This window comes from Oreochromis niloticus, linkage group LG12 (genome assembly GCF_001858045.2).
Source record: "Oreochromis niloticus isolate F11D_XX linkage group LG12, O_niloticus_UMD_NMBU, whole genome shotgun sequence".
Classification (NCBI taxonomy): domain Eukaryota; kingdom Metazoa; phylum Chordata; class Actinopteri; order Cichliformes; family Cichlidae; genus Oreochromis; species Oreochromis niloticus.
In genome coordinates, this window is record NC_031977.2 from 10800202 (window position 1) to 10822575 (window position 22374).

The 22374-nt window shown below is 40.8% G+C and overlaps 1 protein-coding gene across 3 annotated transcripts in view; it reads left to right on the forward strand.

The window, feature by feature from the left end:
* Window positions 1-22374, forward strand: part of LOC100697685 (transmembrane protein 132D) — a 54475-nt gene that overhangs the window by 25927 nt on the left and 6174 nt on the right. For all 3 annotated transcript variants that reach the window (XM_019365775.2, XM_019365776.2, XM_019365774.2), the window contains 4 exons: window positions 3755-4631; window positions 12880-13017; window positions 19032-19224; window positions 21089-21232. In XM_019365775.2, coding sequence (XP_019221320.1) covers window positions 3755-4631; window positions 12880-13017; window positions 19032-19224; window positions 21089-21232 — 1352 coding nt within the window. The remainder of the gene's footprint in view (window positions 1-3754; window positions 4632-12879; window positions 13018-19031; window positions 19225-21088; window positions 21233-22374) is intronic.

Genomic DNA, 22374 nt, shown 5'->3' on the forward strand with positions numbered 1-22374 from the left:
CTACCCATAAAAGGTTTTAAACATGATTTCTTTTCAATTATAGTTTTGTTTAAACTGAATACACGCTCTAACACCCTAAAGAGTTATGGGCAGATGTAAGCAAACTCAGATCTTTGTAAATGTGCATTTCATTAGCACCCTGTTAGCACCCTGCTCCAGCAGACACCACATTGCAGTGCTTGTGCTCCTACACGTCTTCCACCTCTTGCTGGACCAAACTTTTGCCCCTTTTCCCACTTTCTATTTGCGCTTTGTTAATTAACTGCATTGCTGAAAGGTACTTTAACTTTCCACAACTTTTTAAAAAATTCATGGATGTACTAACAGCTTTTCTTCCCTCTGTTGCACGCTGCTGTTTATCTCCCAAGTGGACTCCTAAGTGTCCCTGTCAGATCCTAATGAGAACCTATAATGTTCTATTAAACTTAGATGCATTGGAGAGGTTAGCCAGTCAAAGGATAAACACACACAGCGCTAACATTAGATTAAGAAAATACAGGTGCATAATTAGTACCGCTAGCATCTGAGCCACTGCCAACACTTTCTATTTATAAACAGCACATTTCTGTATATGCGACCGATATCTGATAAAAAATGAAAAAAGAGGAAAGAAACCTTTCACGGCAGCGTGAAAGAGAAACTTTTGAGCCACAAATGAACACATCTTTCATTCTCTCAATTACTAATTCCAGCGCAGACATCCGTTTGTCTTCCGTGATGCTACTGGGAATCGACTCACTTCTGCAAGCTGTTTGGCACATATGGTACAAACCATTAGTGCACATTAGAATTCACAATGGATGCTAGGGCTTTTTGCATTTTATTAGAATAATACAAAGATTGATTACAAGTGAAGAAATAGCGCTAAAAGAAAAGCACACTGAAAAGCAGTTAGCTGACGTGCAAATGAAAAGCCTTTCATACAAAGCCACGAGACAAACTGCGGGGCAAAATGCAGCTCATTAGACACAAGTGTTTTTATTAAAGCCGGCGATGGGGAAACATTATTTTGAAATCAACATGCCTTCGATGAATGAAGTCTCGAAGCTGTTAAATAAGCAGACTGTTGTTTCTTACACGCACAACAGCGCAAACCAACTTCTTAGGTTAAAGTACTGCAAGAAGTGAACACGACCATATTGATGCATGGCAGTAAAGCTCTTATTAGGTATCTTTGAACAAATGATTGAAGTAAAATTAAAAAAAAGAAAAAGCGGTATGACACACATGGAAAGCTCAGTTTTTGTATTGTCTCATTTTCATTTCGGTAAGAAATCCTACCTGAAGTTAATTTTCTGCTAACATTCAGTGGTAGTGCTTGTAAATCTAATTTCATGCAGGGAGCATTTTCATTTGGACACAGAGAGGGATGAACAAAGATTTGATTATCAACAAAACATTGGCACAAAAAAGGAGCATTTTTTTCTTCCCCCGCACACAGAAAGCACTTAACCTACATACTGTACACCACTAAGGTGGAAGCCACTGAATATGTTCCCTGCTGCAGTTTTTACAACAGTTTTTGGTGGCGTGAACATCTGCATGGTAACACTTGTGCTCTCTGATTCAGCCAAGGAGGACGGGAAGCTCAGTGTCTTCAAAGTGAGTGATTTGAGAGGCTGGAACAGCTGGTGTGCCAGATTTGCTCTCGTGTTTATCCATTCAGGGCTGGACTCTCATCATGGGAGAAGTTTGCTTGCACTGGCTACTTGATAAATATCTTAAATATTGGCAAAGCAGAAGGACGAACCTTCTAGCCAATCGTAAAACAGCCTCTGGAGTCTGAAGATAGATTGCGTGCTCCAACTGAAACTCTATTATCAAGAAAAAAAAGATGTGAAATGACAAGAAGTGTACATTAAACTCAAACATAAAGATGTGAGCTTGCATGTGATGTGCTTTACAGCGGCGATGAATGCTACCTCCTGGAACACAGCGAGCCAGTTTATATTCACTCCAACTGGAGGTGCTGCCAGCTCTGGTATTAAATAGCACATCTGTCAGTGCCCACTGGAAGGCTAAGCCAGGATAGCCTAGATCCTAGCTCCAGTTTCTGCCTCATGCAGTGTGTCACCCACTCAGTGAACATGACTGACACTATTGTCTGTGTGTGGAAGGGGAGGAAATAAACGCTGTTGTCGTCCTCTGAGGGCTGCTGGGCTGACATGATAGTGACATGTACAGTACAGTCGCTGCGTGTGAAGTGTCAGGCCAGCTCGACAGGCTCGATGAGGGAGGATGAAAAGCAGAAGCGGTCGTGATAGACGGACCCATCAAGAGCCGGCAGCCATGAGGGACACGCGGAACAAATTTGACACGGAAAAACTTCAAACCTTCCTCATTTGATAAATAATGATTAATAATTCAATGGCAGATAGCATTCAATGCGGCATTCACTCTCTCATGAATATACATAAGTCAGTAGATGTAGATCTGATCTCTGTTTTAAGACACTCTGAGTTTGGGTTTGCTGCTATGTTCACAGCAGCCTCATCCAGATTGTTATAGTAAACATGAGTGTTTCTGTTTTTTTGTGTTCATAATACACCAAGTAGGGCAATTAGCCACCAGATCAAAAGTGCACACCCGGGTCAGCAGCTATAATCTTCATAATTCTGTCAAAATGGACACTTAATGAGGACACATGACGCATGAGTGACCTCTGCTGATTTCCAGCGCGGTAAACACTCGCCATGAAATCAGATCAGGGGACATTTATGCTGTTCGATTGATTTGACACAGCGATTGCAAAAAGGTCATTCTTTACACTTGGGATTAGTATTTACAGTACTCCTGTAACTCTCCTGTTACCGCTGTACAAAACACACCGACACAGACCAGCTGGTGTACAAACGCGTACCTTATCCAGAAACCATTTTTTTCAGGTGCATGCTGGTCTATTACATCAAATCTACTTTCTTTCATTTGATATAATGATGCACAGCCCTGTTTGTCACTACTTATTCCCCCTGCCTAGAGACAATCTGAAAAGCCATTTTAATCCCAGTGTTTGATGGCTTATTTCCACTTTGTGCCAGATGTATCAGATTGTACCTTCTCATGCTATGGAGGGAAAACAGAGACACTTTTGAACATGACAACACGGCAGGCGACATTTTTTAAAGAGCATTTCGATTTTGGAAAATAATTTCCATAAAAGCCTATATTTGTTATTACACTATCTGTCTGCAACCTGATTAACTACCTGGAAACAATTACTGTGCAGAGAAAAAGGCTTTAGTCAGCAAATGGGCGTTGGATTGTTACAATTCGGCTAATAACGGGCTGATCTGACTTTTGGGGAAAGCAGCATCTTTTACTTGGTCTCATCCTGACTTCATATTTTATTTCATATTTTCTCTGTTAATGTATTTTAAGGCCACATCAAGCAATCTGATGTGACACCAGGACACTGGGAATGTTGTATTTTTTTCATAAAACAAACACAGTTCGTAACCTTTTACAATTCCAATAATTTGGTGACAAAGCCAAAGAGTTTAACATCTGCTCCACCTCTGCTATAGGACTTTTAAGATTAAGGCCAGAGGCCTTTTAGTCTAATATTTTAAAGTCCCACTCAGTTGATCAGTTGGCCTTGTATGACTTTGATATTCGTGTGTTTCGGGGACACTGCTGGTCTTCAAACGTGACAAAAAAGTGAAATCCTTCAGTCCAGTTTGTGTAGATTTATTCAGAAGTAGCGTAAACGTTTTGTCCTGCAACAGTAGTGTAATTTTCGATTTTCCTCTTTCAGATTTGAGCAGTAAAGAACTGACCGACAACAAGAGCCCAGTGCCTTTCCCTGTCTTCTTGCCGGTCAGCTACGAAGTAAAGGATGCCGACTATCTCTTCCTAAAAGAGGCTGGGCAGGACTTCATGAGGAACTCCAGCATGCAGAGTCACATCCAGCCCTTTGTTATTTTACGAGCCAGCCGCCAGCCGGCAGTCAACGCCAGCTATCGCACCATGTCCGCAGAGAAACTCGTGCCTCTAGATATGGTCCAGTCTGTGAAGCTCTTCAGTGCACCAGAGGTCTTTACCTTTAACTGGAAAATCCAGGCCTTTGTCCTGACGCCTCGGGTTTTCTCCTCCAAGCCCAAAGTCAGGGTGCTCTTCTATGTTGCAGGCAGGGATTGGAACAGAGGGGAAGGCGCTCTGGATGAGCTACCATGTGTGACGGTGTATGCGTTCTGGCAAACCCAGGAGGTGAGGGGTTCCTGTGCCATAGGAGGTGAGAGGGGGACCTGCATGGCCGAGCTGGTTCCTACGCCTGGCTGGTTTGCTCCAGGGTCAGAGGGCACCAGTAGAGAGAGGCAGGATCCATCTGCTGGGAACCCTGTGGAACTGTACTACCAGGCTCAGCCAAAAGTCAGAGGGAAGTGCAATTCTGTGGATGGAAGTCGGTGGGGGGGTTCACAGCAGCAGGCAGAGTTTATTCCTGTCACTCCCATGCAGAGGATTGCAAGCGTGCGTCTTCTGCAGGTGCCTAAGGGGATGGCAACGCTTTCGCGCCTCAAGCTCGGCAATGCCATCGTCATACGGACATCTTCCAAACCTCTAAAGAAGACTGACATCGCCACCTTCTACATACTCATGGCCAGCTCTGCTCAGCTGACTAACTTCACTCTCAGGTAAAATTGCATTTTTTGCCACCCTGCAGTTTGCAGTGGTCAGCAATGTCACGGCTGACCACATGCTTCCAGTATTATAAAAGAAACTCTGTCCCCGATTTACATGGGCCTGTTATTTCAGCAAAGTTGAAATCATCTGGTCAGCAAAACCTCAGAATGGGGAACCGCTCACTAATAGTATTAGTCATGTTCCCTAATTCTTACCCAAATCCTTTGCCATCAAATATAAGCGAATATTGAACGAAATGAGATTTAGTATGGATTATGACATTTCTCTGAAAATATCATAGCTGTTAACCATCTTTCCTGGAAACGGGATGGATTATTTGAGCAGCAAAGCCTGAAGACATTAAGAGCAGTTTTAACAGCAGGAGTCATTAAGGTTAACACGGAGCAAATAATACTATGTGTGCCATATACCTCATTATTTCCTTTATTTAAAGGGTATGCTCAGGATCAGTGCACAGTGCTGTAGAGTGTATGCAGATCGCGGAGATTAGTAGCATGGCTCCGTCTCACTTTGCAATGCAGAATGCTTTTGAATAGAGATGAGAGCACTTGTAGAACCATCTTAAAAAGACTGTAATTCCTCTGGAGACCTCTGACATACTTGGTAATGAAGGCTAAATTTATACAGACACGTTTCAAAAAACAGCCTTCCATATTTCCCAAGAACCAATGCCTCAACCAGCTGACTAATTATCCTTAGCCTAATCTCACGGCTGTCTCTCAAGACGTCAGTCTGTTACTTCCCTTTTACAGGTGAAATGATGCAACGCGGCGAGATTGGCACCTCAAAACTGGATTTAAATTAAATGCTTCCAACCCGCACTCACCGTTTCATTGATGGCTTTCACGGTCATCTGCAGCCTTTTGTTATCATCATCCAGGCGAAGATCAAACAGAAGCACGCGGCGGCAAAGCTACATTTGTCGAGGTTGGCTGTCAGCGCAGACAAGCAGAGATTTACGTTGACCCGATTAGAGGCAGGTTTTACAAATTGTTATTCAAGACACTATCAGCTTTATTCCAAGTCAGTGAATTATTGTCTGACAGGAGGCGTGAAATGCATTTTCCATACAAGACTCACTTATTAATTGGCTTTGTTTGAGAGTGTCATAAATCTGTTGCTGAGTGAAGTCCAGGAAGGTGTCCTGACTTAAGAACCGGCCTTAAAGGCAGCACCGAAGTGCAGAAGTGCCGGTTCCTGTACAGTCTGCACTCACAGAGTCAAATCAATACCTCAAACACTTTAAAAGTGACTTCCGCCTCGACTTGCTCATGCGTGCCTCACTGAAGGTGAGTGGGTGAGCAGACAGTCATGGATTATTAATTCCCCTTTTTTAATTCAATTGTGAATGCTGGAAAAGGACCATATTATCCGAGCTGACAGCTGTGCATGGGTGCACTTGTCCTCCTTGTCAGGAAGCAACATTTCTCTCAGGTACTCGGCTCTTTTGCAAAAAGAAACATGCAAACTTGAGTCTGAAGGTGGTTTATCAAATATTTCAGCTGTCGCTGGATTTCCAGAAGTATTATGAAATAGCTTCATGTTTGTTTGTTGTTGTTGCTTTTTAAGATTAGACCATGTGCTTAATTTCATTATTTGGTTTCCTGTTTGTTTTTTTAGCTTAGGCAACTAAGCCAAAAAACCAATCCCTGCTTCCTCTCTTTATTGTGTCACTTTTAATCATTCCTGCTTTAATTCATTTACCCAGTCATACACAAATGACCCAAAAGGAAAGCATTAATGCTGCCTCACTTCTTTCCTTTCTTCTCCTACTCTTCTGTTCTCTGGCAACATCGTTAGAAAGGAAAATGAAGTCTCTTCTGTACGTGTTGGTGACTACATCCATGGTTTTTTTTAGACCATTAACTTAAAATATTGACTGTATCTTTAAGTTCCATACTCAGTTCCACAGCGCAGCCCTCCCCCAGCTTATCAGCACATTAAGAAGCACTGTGCATCCAGTCCTCAACAGCTGTCTGTGTGCTTTATCACTGTCTGAATGTTCCATTAAGCTTTACTTAATACTCTCTCATCAGCATGATAAACCTGTTTTTGATGGCTATAGCTCCAGTCAAGGGAAATATAAATTCGAGGTTGATTGAGAAAAGACAAGCCACACCTGTCCGTCCGTCACGGCAAAAACGAACCTGTCATTCTCAGCGAGGCTTTTGTAAAGGTCACAGATAAAGTGTTGTACTGCCGTCATCACGCTACCCACAGGAAGGGCAATTAGATTATCCTTTTACCCAGTTGAGTGGAATGAAGTATGAGCAAGTATGAGTGTATTTTTCCGTTTTTGTCTCAACATCTATTTAAATTCAGTAATCAGACTCAGTAGTACCCCCAGCTCCCCCATTCTAATGGCTTTATTTAAAAGTAGCATTGAGGCAATAAATTAACAGTGAGTTTCTGTATCAACAGGACACCGCGTCAGTGAGCTTTTCAACCACGGGTCTAATCATTCAACTCGGTGACAAATAGGGCTTTTACATCCATTTTAGTGCTGCGGTGCCTGCCATCTGGCAGGAGTGTTGGCATGAACATCTCCCCAACTCCCTAAACTGCTCCATAAGTACGATAAGCACGTTGCCGATGGCTGGCCATCAGACTGGCTAAACGGTGGACATTTGCCTGCATAATTAACGATTGCATCTGTTTCCGATTGCACCGGGGTTCACTGTGGTGCTGTGGCCCCGCAGTGATGCACTCACAAAGCTAAAGATGGGAACACAAATTATATCAGCGAAGTAATTACAAACCCTATGTAGCATCTCGATAGCAGCCTTGATGATGGAATGCATCTGGGCGAGCTGGAGGATATCTTCTAGGTCTTTGATCAAGCTCAGCCTCTGTTCTTTTGCGTTGCATGTGCGCTGTTTCGATTGTTGCTCTGTTGGCCATGTGTCTGTGATCAATCAATATAAGTCTAAAGAACACTGCAGTGCAGACAATAAATAAGGAAAAGGAGGTGGCTAAAGAAGGCCGAGGGCAATCAAGGCTCGCGTTGAGTGTATTTGAAAGTGTGGATGTCTACTATTGGGGCCGGTTCTCTTGCTGGCATTGTCATGTGCGTTAGTGTTTTTAAGTGCGTGCACACGCACCTTAAGTGGATGAAGAGTATGCAAAAGGTGAAACAACAGTGCCACTCATGCCTTGCCTGGTCAGAAGTGAGATGGATGGCAGGTGCAGCACCTGAGAGCTGCTTTTCTCACACAGTGCCAGCTTCGGTCTCCACAGCCATCCATCTTCTCTGCCTCAGTGCCTCTCCCTGCCCGCCGCCTCCTCAGGCCCTGCTAACTGAAGCTATGGACACTGGTTCATGTTCCCAGCCGCTCAGAAGAAATACGCCTCCTCGAGTCGCAGGGGATTCTTTTTTTTAATGCAAGGGAGCTGAGAGACAGAAAAAAAGGGGCTTTAGATAAGTCTTCTTGTTACTGTCACTTTTTATTAGTTAAACCCTGCTCCACTCAGCTCAATACACAGAGGTGTTTCATCGGCGGGCACGTTATTCAGAGGCCATTACTAGATTAACAGCCCTCCAAGGTGCTCTCATTAATACACCGAACATGCAATCCTGCTTACCTCACTCACAGTGGATTAAAGTTTTGGCCCACTGAAAGTAAACTTCACAGTCTAAGTAAGCACTGTTGAAAGGAAAGATAAAAGAAAAGAAGTAAATATAATGTTCAACCAAAGCTCAGATATGCAGTGCGATACTGAAAATAGAAAAAGAAATCATATTGCAGATTTCCGTTCAATATTGCATGTGGTAGTTTGATGCAATGCGTGTAGATTGTGTTTCATGCTTTGAATTTTAATGCCCTTAAAAGAAGAATCACACTTTGCTATAAGTATAACACCTATTCTTATAAGGTACCCTATTTTTCAGACTATAAGGCGCACTTAAAATCCTTAAATTTTCTCAAAAATCGACAGTGCGCCTTATAATCCGGTGAATAAATTCTGGTTGTGCTTACTGACCTCGAACCGATTTTATGTGATACACGGAGCTCAAAAATCTGTCAAAAAATGCTTTAGTACGACTTTGGTAAGCTACGAAGCCGCACTGCTTGATGGATTGTCGGAGTATTACAGCTACCGTAGTCAGGAGCCTCGCTGAGTAATCTGGGTCCAAAACTCCGTCCGCTTCAGGTCCCAAGTTCAAACGAACACTGCAGCATCACTGAGAGTTTATAACTAAATTCTTTCATCTTTAATAAAATGATCAGTGCTGCTTGACCAGGTGTAACTAATTAAGTTTAACATCCAGGCATCCATGAAAACAGAATTTATTAAATTTAACCGAATTAGAAGTTAGCAGGAAGTTAGCTCGCTAATTTCCACTTAAACATGATATAGCATGTTCTGACTGAGAAATTTCTGAAAAATTAAAATATACCGCTCTGCTATCACTTCCAACATAAATGAAGACAGGAAACTAAACAGCAGTGACTTTTGTAGGGTTACTGAAGTTGGGCTACCTGGTATATAATGATGTGCTACGTGATGGCTAGCGACACAGCTATGTTAGCATAACATAAACAGTGAAGCTGGAGGATGAATGCTAATGTTTGTTTCGCTTAATGCGCCGCATAATCCAGTCTGCCTTATGTATGAAAACAGACCCGTTCAACAATAGTGCGCCTTACAATCCGGTGCACCTTATGGCCCGAAAAATACAGTATATGTGTTTTAGTTAAACACTGAAATAAAGTTTTCGGTGGGAGCATTGTTATTTTTTACACAGATTACGTTTGATAAGAAATTTGGAGACAAAAAAATAATTATCATTACCTTAGTTGCACCTTCCTTCTTGTTATCTCCTTACCTTCATCCTAATCAGGGACTTGCAGGTTCCTCTTTGCTCCGCTCTCATCTGCCAGCTGATATACCACCAGAGAAGCCATACACCAGCAACAGAATCTCACTCTTCCTTTTGCTTTATGTGATGAGAAGTGTTAAGAGCTAGAGCTGATTTAATTAGTTTCCAGTCTGTAAGTTGACTTACATTTCTGACTCGCGTTCACCATAGCAACCTCTGTAGTAAAACTGGGAACGATGGCAATAATAGAAACTTCAATTGAATGCTGAATTCAGCTACCCAGATTGCTACTGAAGAAATGAATATTATAGCAGTGTATAACAGAATAAATATTAAAGCGATTAACCTGTTTCTAAAAAGGTGGCTTTGAGCTGTGTGCAATCGTCACAAGTTACACCACTAGATGATTTCACCCTTTAGCCCTCTGCTCCATGTAGGAACCTGTATTAATCAGACAAATGAGCTTCTGCACTGAGCAGCTGAAATGGAAATCAGCTGCTTCAGGGTCATGACGGCGCAAGATTAAACTGTTGAAAATGATACCGTTCAGTCCTTTTTAATTACGACCTTTAACCCGTAAGCTCTGTGTCCGTTTTATATTTTTAACAGTGTCACCGTTGCTGCAACAGGAGCCAGATTTATTCATTCTGAAAAGGAATGAGGGCGATATTTCTGTCTCACATCCCAGCCATTAAGACAGCGAGTGATTACAGGGAAACGCGGCTCCACAGCAGAAACTTCAGCGCTAAAATCAGTGGCCACTTGAGACCTTCCCTCCCGATTATATTTTGCATGTAATCTGGAGCGAAGGTCTCAAGCGGTTTTGCCAAAGATGTTTCTTTCCAGATTACATGTTTGCTGTGCAGATGTTGTTACAAAGGGTGGCTCAGATATGTTGTACAAATGTAAAAAATGTGCACACGAGTAACGCTTTTCAGTTAAGAGATGATGCATGCTTAGGCTGCTCTCCTGTCACCGCGCATAACAAGGGAGTAACGTCTTCTCTTCTTTTGCCTGCTTTTGAAATACAACAGCAAAGCCAAAGAAAGAGAAGCGCTCAGATTGCTGTTGCTCCTATCAAAAATTACACCTCCTCTGAGACTCATAATGCGCTCAACAGTTGTGTTTATCTCAGAGATAAACCACACAGCTTTGCATGCAGATGAAAAACAAAGAATCACACGAGGATGTTTTTCTGAACATTCGGATACAACTTCTCTGTCTTGTTGCTGCATATTCAGCAAGTCTGGCATATTTACATGTGTGCTCCTCCTGGCCTCCACAATTCTTCCAGAAGAGTATCTCATTAACATTTGACCTACTGCAAGCTGCTTATGCTGGGAAAGCCCCACAGGGAAAGTCTGTTCGGCTGCATAATGCACACCATTTACAAATTAGAGGCCAAGAAAACTAATACTCCATTAGTACATTTTGAATAATGAGAGCACATGAATATAAATAGAAAGAACAATGTTTTCTTTGCACCTTTAATTGCACAGAGGTGATGGTAATTACAGGTTGGGATAAGGATAAATATGTATATCACAGATTTGTGTTTTTGCATTTTCTCTCTCTTACAATTTTCTCTACATTTTCTTTTAAACTTTTAAATGTATGTACAGAGTCTAATAAATATTGCCTTTGATTGATGTTCTATGCAATATCAGGGTTGAGAGGTTACTTGTTCCAATTATGTGTTATAAATGTAATTAATATTTTTATAACTAGTAAGTTATATCAGGAGAAACTGTTTTCCCATGAGTGATGTGCAATGATTAATAGGTGACCCATGGTACAGTATCATGTGTTTTTATTGTTATCTGGCTACCTCTTGCCATAATTGGGTGTTCACTTTGATAATTAGATACCATTTTTTTTAACTTTAACACATTTTAATAAAAAAGTCTGGAAAAATATGAATAAAATGTCCTGATATAGCTTGAGACAAGAGAGAAAGATTCCTACAAACAGCTTGAAGCAACAAACTAAAGGTACTCTCCGGCTGATGTGCTTTTAACACTCGGCTTATATTTGTTATTCAGACTTTCTAAAGGTCTTGGCTGCTTTTTCACTCACTTTCACTACGATTTTCCCAACAGTCCTTGGTTTTGGTTTTTTGTGTATGTTTTTTTTTTTTTAGCTAGCAGGCTGTCACAATACGCATAATTTGTCTGTCTTCTTTAGCTGAATCTATGAAAGACAACACAGTTTACCAAACAAAAATAGTAAAATGGTACAAGTGGAGGACAAAAGAACAAGTAGTGGGCCTAAAAAAAAAAACTATCTACAGCAGATAAACAGTATCTGAAAAGCCCAGTGACCGAAATGGGAAAAAATCCAGCAAATACCTGACTGAACCAGATGATGAATGTGCATCATTGGAAATGGTTTCAGTGGAAAGATTACCATTCTTTAAGGGAGGGAAATGGGAAGAAAATCCAGATGTAAAGTTCTGCTTTAAATCATCATCAGTGTATATGGAAGACATCAGGAGAGAGGAGCAACGGTGAGTGTCTACAGCCATCTGAAAAAGAGAGTGAAGGCTCTGTCATGGTTTGTGGCTGCATTTCAGCCAGTGGTGTTTGGGGGCTTGTCAGATTTTAATCCACCATGCAATACCATCTGGAAAGCAATGATTGGCAATGATACCAAACACACTGCCACTGTGGTAAAAGCATACCTGGATCGAAAAGCACTGGCCTCCCCAGACCTCAACAAGTGTGGGATCATCTAAACAGAGAAAAAAGGCAGCCAACATCCAAAGAGTGGTTGTAAATGTCCTTCAAGAAGGCTGGAGAACTATTCCTGAAGACTACTTAAAGAAAGTACAGAAACCTTTCCTAAGAGAGTTCAGGTAGTGCCGAAGAAGATGGTCATACCAAATATTGACTTTCAAATTTGAATGAATCCTAAAATCTCTATTTTTGCCTTACATACTGTATTTCCATTAATGTTTGTACATTAAATTACTGCACCGGTCAGATTTGAGGCTTCTTCTTATTTGTCATGAGATTGTTGAGGCAGTGTGAGACAAAAACTATACCTGGACAAAAACCCTGTGAGTTACCAATACTGTTCTTTATTTTAAAATGGAATAAAGTTACCTCCTTTATAATTAATTTAATTAATGCTCTATCTATTCGGTTAGTCCCCAGGCCTGAATATCAATTTTATGTAGCTTCCTTCTTATTACTGAAATGGATTTATCGTGAGAAACCAGACAAGATTAAAAGCATTAATTAAATTCACCTATAAATGAATTTTAAGGTGGAAGTTTAAATCTATTGTACATGAGGGAACTATATTTAACACATTTTTTTCACAAGCAAATTCCAAAACTCGTGAAAAAAGAAAAAGCCAGAAATAATGTAAAAATTTATTGCATTCTTGACCTTTTCATTTTCGACTTTTCACAGAGCAACAGTAAGGAAAGGTGTGACCTTTCGAACAGTAACACCCAGTAACTCTTTACTGTGGGACATCACTCTGGATTTGAGTGCGGATGGAGCCATCGCTGTTATTTGTCAGAGAAAGGCTCCCATACCTGGGAAAAGGCAAGTCTGTTCTCTTCACATTACTTTATATGTCACTGTAGACTATTCATGTATGTCTGGTTTTTTGTTGCTGGGAAATCTATCACCGCTGATATATTTAGACTGCAGAGCTAAAAAGGGAATTTTAATGCACTGTGGGTTGCCGGTACCTCCAGCTGTTTAAAGCGGACGTGTGTCTGCATTAGAAAAGCAAATCACAAACAGTCTGTACTGTACATGTCTGCATGTATGTGGTTCATTGCATATTGTCCAGAGGGGATATACTCTCTAACCACTGGCTGACTGCAGGTATTCTTGTAAAGAAAGTCCTTGTAAGGAGGTATGCTTTTTACGCTCCTTTAAGTCCCACTTTCTGTCTGCACTTTAATTATTTCAAGACATTCACTAACTGTGAACGTTCAGGCATTTCTAGCATGTAGTACCCTGCTTTATTTTAACCTAAAAAGTGCAAGCTACCGAGTGCATCCTGAGCCTTGATGCTAAAACTATTTGCAAGACATCTGCAGGTTGGTCTGATCAGTCAGCTCTTTGGGTTTCTAAGAAGTACTTAACTTGCTCCATAATCTCATTAAACAGGACTACAACCATTCCCTGACAACCAGCCTTTCTCAGATGTCCTTTAAAGTTCAGCCAAGTGCAGCTTCATTTCGCTTAACTGCAATGAGCTGAGTACAATTAAGAGTTAAGTCCGATAAGCGTGGCCCGTGCCTCCTGAGATTAAAAGACACCTGTTTTTTTTTTCTGCTTTGTTTTTTAAAGGACAAGGCAAGGCAGGGGAAAAATGTTATGCCATGGTCTGTCGCTCAGGTTTGCTTATTACTGTACCTTTCTGCTACTGCTTACAGTGGAGTTGCCACAAGGATGTGTTAAAAACTCCACTGCCTATTTGTAATGTGTGGTTATCAGGTATTAATTGCATACGGAAGTGATTTTTTGGTCCTTAAGTGACAGTTTGACTGTGCAGCCTCTATTTGTGTCTCTGTTTTGCTTCCTGTATTACGCTGTTATACTGAGGGCTGTGCCATGAAGTGAGTCAACTCTCTTTATCTAGGCAATCTCAGGAGAAACTCTAACTTAATGGCTGTAACTTAATGAGTCCCAAATACTATAAAAGAAGGGTAATTTAAACTGCATCTCTAACTGTCCAGCATCACCATTCCTGGATGATCCCTTGGAGCTTGGTGAATGAGAAGCGATAGAGACTCTGAGTTTTAGAAATCATGTAAAGTCTTTCAGTTTTCCTGACAAACACAAATATTCAATGCTTCATTTTTCTCTGCTGGCAGCAAACAATTCCAGGCGATTTCATTGGCCTTCATTTGAGGACCTAATCCTAAAGCAGACAACTAAAGCCTAGTAGACTACTCGCTGACCTTTACAGAAGATTTGCAAAGTGTAGTAACCAGTTAGAATTGTTTTTTATTAATACTTGTTCTTTACTTGGTCCCCAGAGCGTTTACCCCACCAGGGTTGCAGCTGAAAGAATAAGGCTAAAACGGTCTTAAACACCACAAGCAACACACGAATTTGATGGAAAATGCAGTCACGATGACAGTCAGATCTACCTGTGGCTTATCGATGGGGGCAAGGTTTCCTCTGTGGTTATGGCTGCACCAATCGGCACAAACGCTGGATGAAAAAAAATAAAACAGCGCACTGGAACATTATTTTCTCGTGGCACTTCCGGGCTGCAGAAAAAGTTAGCAAGAGTGCACTTGGTATCCACGGGCTTAGAGTTTGCTCTAGTGTGATATATGCAGCTCTACACCCGTCCATGTTTGTGATGGATCATCTGGTGCCAGCACTCCCCAGTTTCTGTACCATTTAACACTAATTCAGGCTAATTGCACAGCCCTCGGGTCTCTTCACACGCCACCTGAGTTTGTTTCAGAAAGTTCCAGTAAAGTTTGTCACCGACCTGCCTACATTTCCTCAACTAATACATTTGACAGCGCCACAGTCTGGGGGCCCATGGGAAATCTCAAAATTGTATCATAATTAAATAAAGCATCGACTTTGTTCGAAGACAATTATTATATTGAAATTTGTATTATTATTAAATTATATAGGCAAAAGCGCATTAGCGCTATGCTAGCAGCTTTCTGAATCAAAATGACAACATAGTAACAAAGACTGTGCTAAAAAGCTTTTTATTCAGACTCTATGTAAATGCCACTAAAGCAGAGGATGACTGGTTTTCTTGCAATTCTTTTGGAGCGCATAAAATACCTTTCATCCAATCACCAGAAACATTTCCGTTACAGGCAGCACAGATGTTAACCTCTGGATGGCAAGGGTCATTCCAAGATGTTTAAAATGTAGTGACTCATGGGTGAACCTGAAACGGTCAGGGTGGGGCCCACGGGAAATCAGAAAATTCAATCAGAAATGAATAAAGCACTGAAAATGGGCTTAGAATACAGTGGACACGATTTATAGGCCTTTGTGCATTACCGTGCGCCCTAATACAAATGGCATTATACGAAGAATGGCACGGAAAGAGAATCTGGATGCTTTATTTATTTATTTCCACTGAATAAATGTTTTACATGGTGGTGAAAAACATGCAGGTACCTTTAGAACTCTTCCAGCTCAACATATACACTTTAGATTTAAGATGGACCCAAAAATGTCATTTCTAAGAGTTAGATTCTGCTTCTTGAGCAATTTTAAAGAGATGTTTGTGAAGCAAAATTTTGATCTCTGTGTGAATATATATATATATATATATATATATATATATATATATATATATATGTATGTATATATATATATATAGACCCACTATAGCGCTTCATTCAAAAATGGTAAAGCTAAGCGTGCTTTTGTGGAAGATTACTTTGTCAGATTTCATACAACATTAGACAGCTTGCCGTAATCTGAGAAACAACACTGAATTTATTGTCATTATAGGTTTGACCTCATTATGTTGTTTTCCCCATTTGCCGTGGATTATGACATTGTTTATTACAACTTCTTTATGGGTTAAAATATTTATTTACCCAGTCTTTTTGCTAATCCTCTCTAAAATGTCATGAAACTAACGGAGCCCCTGCTGGGAGCGTCTACTGTCACACCACTATGGAGACTTCTCGGACTTTTTGCTTAGCTGGCTTTTGCAAACACCAAAAGTATTTGCTGTATTTATACATTTAAGCTTTATTTATTTATTTTTATCCTCAGTTGCAAAGGGCTTGGTGTGGATCTTAATATTTAAGCACTGCTATTCTCAGGCAGACTGCCATCTGTAAACAAGATGCTGAAGCATCCATTCCCTGTAAGCTCCACAATAAATTACAGGGGGTGTAAATAACACACACACACAAAACAGCCCCCATATTGTTGGATATGTGTGTTAATACAGACTTCATACCACATAGGCATGTTTATCTGAATTAAACATATCTTGTTTTGACAGTTGACCAGCATGCGATTATCTTATTCCTGGGTCTTTGAGCGATAGCCTAAAATGATTAAATTACACTCAATCTCTGTCTCGCTCCTAATGATGACAGCTATGAGTGAGAGAAGCAAACAGAGGCAGCTTTTTGTGTGCCTTGTTGCTGCGCTCGGAACTTAATGAAGGAATAATAAAAAACTACTTTCAGTTTCCCCAGTTGTTACTTCAGAGCAACAAAAGGCGGCTGGCGTGCAGCCTTTTTAGAGGTCATTTTCATGCTGTGCCTCCACACGAGTCAGACACAGATTTATAACATGGACACACAGATGCAGTGAGACTGATAACGCCCATGTGCTTATGCTTATTGCGTTTTTGTCCAGCAATACATCTTTTCTGCAGCTCCATACAATGCCCGCAAATAAACCCAGGGTACTAACTACTACAGGACCGTGGCAGAAAATTGAATCCGTGGCTAGGACGCTCTCTTGCAGCTGTCATCACTGAGAGCCTATTATAAGTTACACAGGCTCATACTTTGTTTTGTATTCAGGATGCCGCTGTCCTCAGACCACCTTTTATTCTACACCCATTTAACGCGACCAGCAACTCGAGGGGAGTGTCAGCAAAGAGAAATTCAGCTCTGTTCTTTTCTAGTTTAGCTTGTGAAGAAGCCTAGAGATGCAAAGCCCACTCCACGGCTAAAAAAGAGAAAGACTGTGTCTTGTCACAACCACTAGGATCACATCGCTCTCTGAAAAAAATTTTTTTTTTCTACACTTCTATCCATGGGGCCAAATTCGTAACATGTCACTATGAATTTTAAGATGAATATCTCTAAAACTCCAGGCTCAATCTCAACTGCTTTTACTTCTTCCTCGCACTGAAAAGAGCAAACCCACTCTGAACTGAAATTTCCTTAAAAAAAAATCAACTAATTAATTCATTAAAATAATAGTAATAATAATAATGATGTTAGGTTTTTACTTGATAGTTGAAATTAAAGACTCAATTCATACGACAGGAGTCGCCTCAAGGCATTTTGTATTGTAAATTAGAGAGCCTACAAAAATACAACAATAATACACAGGCTTCATTTACTATACAGTGCAATAGCTGGAGACTGTGATTCTGCCGTTGTGCCACAATAACAATGACACATCTCTATACCTCTGGTTAGAAAAAAAAAAGATCTTAACCCCTTGTGAATGAGGGGACAGCTGAAACTAGCATCTATAACTTTATGAATCATGAAGAAACAGAAAAATGCAATAAGCCCAAAGAACATGTACGCACACGGGTTTCCACACTAGAAGCATGTTTCCACACACAGCGTCATCAGCTACAATTTTTGGCTCCAGCAAAAATGTTTCAAGAATCACTGAAAAGACTGAGATTGAAGATTTTATGCAGACATTCAGGAAATGGACAAAGAACTAAATATGTGAGTATGTTAGCATGATAACATGCTGATTTTTGTCTGAAGCCTTGCTGTGCCTTGGCCTTTTGGAGCTGATAGCGTTGCTGTAGACTCACTGTAGAGCCAAACTCCCTAAAAGGGTCGAAAAAGCATGTAAGCACAATTGCCAAATAGTGCTCATAGGTGTCTGTGTGGGGTTTTTTTCCCTAGTGATTTTCAAAAAGAGCACAATTTTCTTTATTGTTGTTATTTATTTATTGTTGGCACTATATAAATAAGACTGAATTGAATTAAACACAGTTTATTTAAATATCAAGTGAAAAAATTAGGACATGCTCATTTTCTGTGTTAAATATCAGTCCAATTAGAGTTAGCAGTTAGCAGTAGCAATTAGCAATTAGCAGCAGTAAATCTATCAGAGCGCTTGATTTAAATATTCTCTATTCTGAGAAAGGAAGGGGGTCAGTTGCAAAATTCTCTTAGTTGCCACCTCGTACACATAATATTATCACTGCATTGTCTTTGCAAACACTGACACTACTGTTTTATGCTAAAACCCACTTTGCACTGAGGCAGCGCTTTAGTAAATCTGACGCATAATATGTAAAAGACAAACTAAAGAACATATTTATGTCCCGTTTCTCTCTGCCTTCCCTTTTCTCGTCTCTTTCCCCTCATCTCCAGCCCAGGTCAAGGGTGCCCCTTCTTGAGCTTGGGTCTGCCTGAGGTTACTTCCTGTTGAAAGGGAGTTTTTCCTTCCCACCATTGCCTAATGCTTGGCCCCAGTTTTCAGTTTTCTCTCTAACAGGGTCTTTATTTTACAGTATAAAGCACCTTGAGGCACTCGTGTTTGCTATTTTGTGTTACTTACATAAAACTGAATTGAACTGAAAGTGCAGAGTGTGCCTACACCAGTCTTTCTTTCTCGGTAACCAAGGCTTTCGATCTGTAAACTTTTGTGCTGTGTTTAATCACTTAACCTCAGATACACAGGTCTCTATAGAAACATTAAAAGCTACATTATTGCTTGAAACGAAGAGCACATGAGGCAACATGAAGCTGCACTAACAAGAGTCTGATTATCCTCATTTTAACACAAGATGTGTTGTACTGAAATTATAAAGCAGGTGTGATTTCACGTGTATATAATGCATACTTCATCTGTCAAATTAACACAGCTCTTTGCTTACCACTCAGGCTTGAAAGCAGTTTGCTGGAGGTACTTCAAATGGATTTTGAAGTTGAGGAATTGAGCAGCCCTCTAGACAGCCAGGTAATCATATGGAAGCTGGAGCTACCATCCACATCCAAAAATGGAGTCAAGACTGAAGGAGCCATGAGGATCTATACCACTCAGAGAGACTTTGTCGGCCTAGCTCCTCTCGTAATGGTGAGTTAGCTGTCATCTCTCGTGTCACACCTAATCAGAGTAAAACACCAGGATCGATGTTGCCGACAGCAGCGTTTCCAATAATGCTAAGATTGCATCCTTTGAGCGTCGGTGCATGAAAATATCATAAAATGCACTTTGCTCTGATCTGTTCCTGTCTGGTTTGCATACACAGAAGGCTGGATATGCTTTGGACTGTTTAGTAAATGGCTTCTATTTTGAGCAGAGTGTGACCTTGTGTTGTTGACTGTCAACTAGCTGATGTCTCCTCTGTGTTGTTCTGCTCTGTTCTAGCGTGCATTATGTGGTCATTCTCTCCTGCTAACAGCTGCTTCATGTGCTTCTATTTTGGTGCCGCAGGCCTCTTTTATTGTGCTACCTCTATTATTAACCCGTGATATAATCTCCTCTACTCAATGAGAAACATTATAGCACATTTAATTACCGTACTGAATCTGAGTTATCTGTCACCGGGGCCAGCTCCTAACTAAAACACTGTTTGGAGGGATAACTTTCACATTTGTTCGACTACATATAATTGAAATATGTAATTTATACAAATAAAAGATAATTGCTATACTTTTAATGAAGGCTTTGGTAAGATTATGCAGGCTATATGCTTCATTTCCATCTTAAAGGTGCTGAAGTGCTCAAAGCTATGTGGAAAAGCTACAGTATCCCGATTTGTAAATTTGACATGGCTCATCTCGCTGGTGGATTAGAAGCTGACCTCAGGCCAAACAGGAGGAGATTTGATGGTTGGCTCAAGGGGACATTAGCGCTGACTGATCACTCTTGGCCTTGCTCCATGAACTCCAGCTAGTGCTGCTGCTCACTACTTCCATAGGAGGGGGGAGGAAAGAAAAAAGCTTCACTGATACTACCTTCACATCAGTTTTCAGTTGCACGTTTATTTATTTCTGCCTAATTTAAAGCGGTTTTACTCTCGAGGGGACACGTTTCCATCTGCTTCATTTTCATACTTGGAGTGGCCAAATGTCTCTTTATATTTGATTTGTTCATTCACAGAACTGCACTGCACTTCAGCTTATAATATTCGATTAATTCAGCTTCATTTAAAGCAATCTGTTTTCTGTTGTTTTTTCTGTTTTTCATAGAGAACAACACTTACCCATCTGCTTCACTTTCATGCTTTGATTATCCAAGGATTCCTACAAATAGCTATCAATTCATTTTAACAAGGCACCTCGCATTTATAGTGTTACGTAAATAGCCTTCATTTGTGGAATAAAGTGCTTTAGAGCTCACCTCTTAGTCACCTAACCCATACTCAAAGACCAAGGGAAGCTATTGATCAAACAAGGCCCTAGCCCAACCAATCTATGCCAAAAGACAATGAGACAAAAGGAGCTAGGAATCGAACCACCAACTCTTCCAGAACCAGACGAGCGCTCTCATTTCTGTGACATTTATGATTAACAATGCACCGTGCATCGCAGGCGGGCTCTGTGTGTAATAAAGACTATTTTTAGTCCACGTTTCCGGTTATTTGCCCATGTGTGAAGTGATACAGCATCCCTCTGAGGGACATGCCTGTGCAGTAAAAAATCCAAGATTAGCTCTTACTTCCATGTGGTGACCGGGCCATCACCCAGCCTTAACTCTACTCCCCCACTTGCTTCCCAAAGGGGGATTGGCCTTCTTACCTCGCCACCGCTGCTGAGTCGCTGAGTCACGCTTCATCGCCCGTGTCTCCTGCCTACCTCCTTTAACTGCATCCCATGCCACTCTTATTAAAAAATAAATTAATTAAAAATCATCATCACTGTGACTGTAGCACCACCACACAAACTCTAAAACTGAACTGGAATATGAAAGTCATTTCCCTTCGCTCTCTCTGCAGGACACGGAGATTCTGAACACCGCTGTGCTGACGGGAAAGAAGGTGGTGATGCCTGTGAGGACGGTAGCTGTGGAGGAAGATGGAGTAGTCACGGATGTGTCTGATTACACAGACTGTAGCTCCACTGATGAAGACGTTCTCAAGGTAGGATTACTTACTTTACTTTATTCCCCATCTCTTTGGTTTTAAACGTTCCAAGAACAATGACAGAACAAAGGATGTGAACTTCAGTCGTATGTCCATCAACAACAATAAAGTGCTTCATGTTTGTATCTTGCTTCCCTGTGCTAATGTTGAGAGGCAGAAGAAAGTTGAGTTGTTTCTTTTTAATAATCCACATGGACAAGGTTAGTTTTATGTGTCAAGGGAAGGACAGCTGAACACAAAGAAGTTGCCCCAAAGTCACTTTTGCTCTCTCCCTCTTTTCCACATGGTAAAACAAACTATTAGTGAGACTTTGACAACATTTCCCATCAATCTCCCCGACAATGAACAGCTACTGTGCTAAATTGCTCACAACATGACCTCTCAGTCTACCACTGTGCTTCCATCCCGCGACTTGTCCCTTTTATCCTGTATAAGTGAGCACGACTGACTGCCAAAAAGCCGGCTTTGTTTACGGAGGAAATTGAAAGTCAGGTGCCTAGCCTTCGAGGTCAAAGGCTCTTGATATATTTACCCAAGATTAAAAAAAGAAATAGACATGCAGTAGGCTCCAGTTCTCTGGCGCAATCGAATTTTGTAGGTTTATCCAACGGAAGCTGTCCCAGCTAATAAATAAATGCACTTGCTGTATGACGAGATCACGGGCAGTAAGTGTACCTGTATCAAGCACAGATAGGTGCGGGTTATAGAAAAACAGATTTATGCGGAACAGTCAACAGGACGAATGTGGACTAAAATATTCTTTTTCAACCTTGACTATAGCCATGTTGTATGTTTGCTGACCAGATAGCAGATTCAGTCACAAATATTCCCTTTAATCTTCTTAGTCTAACAGCTTGACTCAGATATATTTTCTCCTCTATTTTGCCTGAAGATCAAATCTGCTAGTGATAGATGGGGAAGGATTTATCTGGAATTTATAGCTCACATGACCCCGAAAAAAAAAAACCCAAACAAAAAAACAACTCCCTGTTCTTTGGTGGTAACGAATCGCAAACGTGTAGAAATGATACAGAGAGAAATATGGAAATATCTTAAGGTATGAAGGATTTACATGTGAACATTTAACATTTTAACATCTTGATCTGGTCAGTTAGGTATCAGACGGGGTTGTGAGCTCA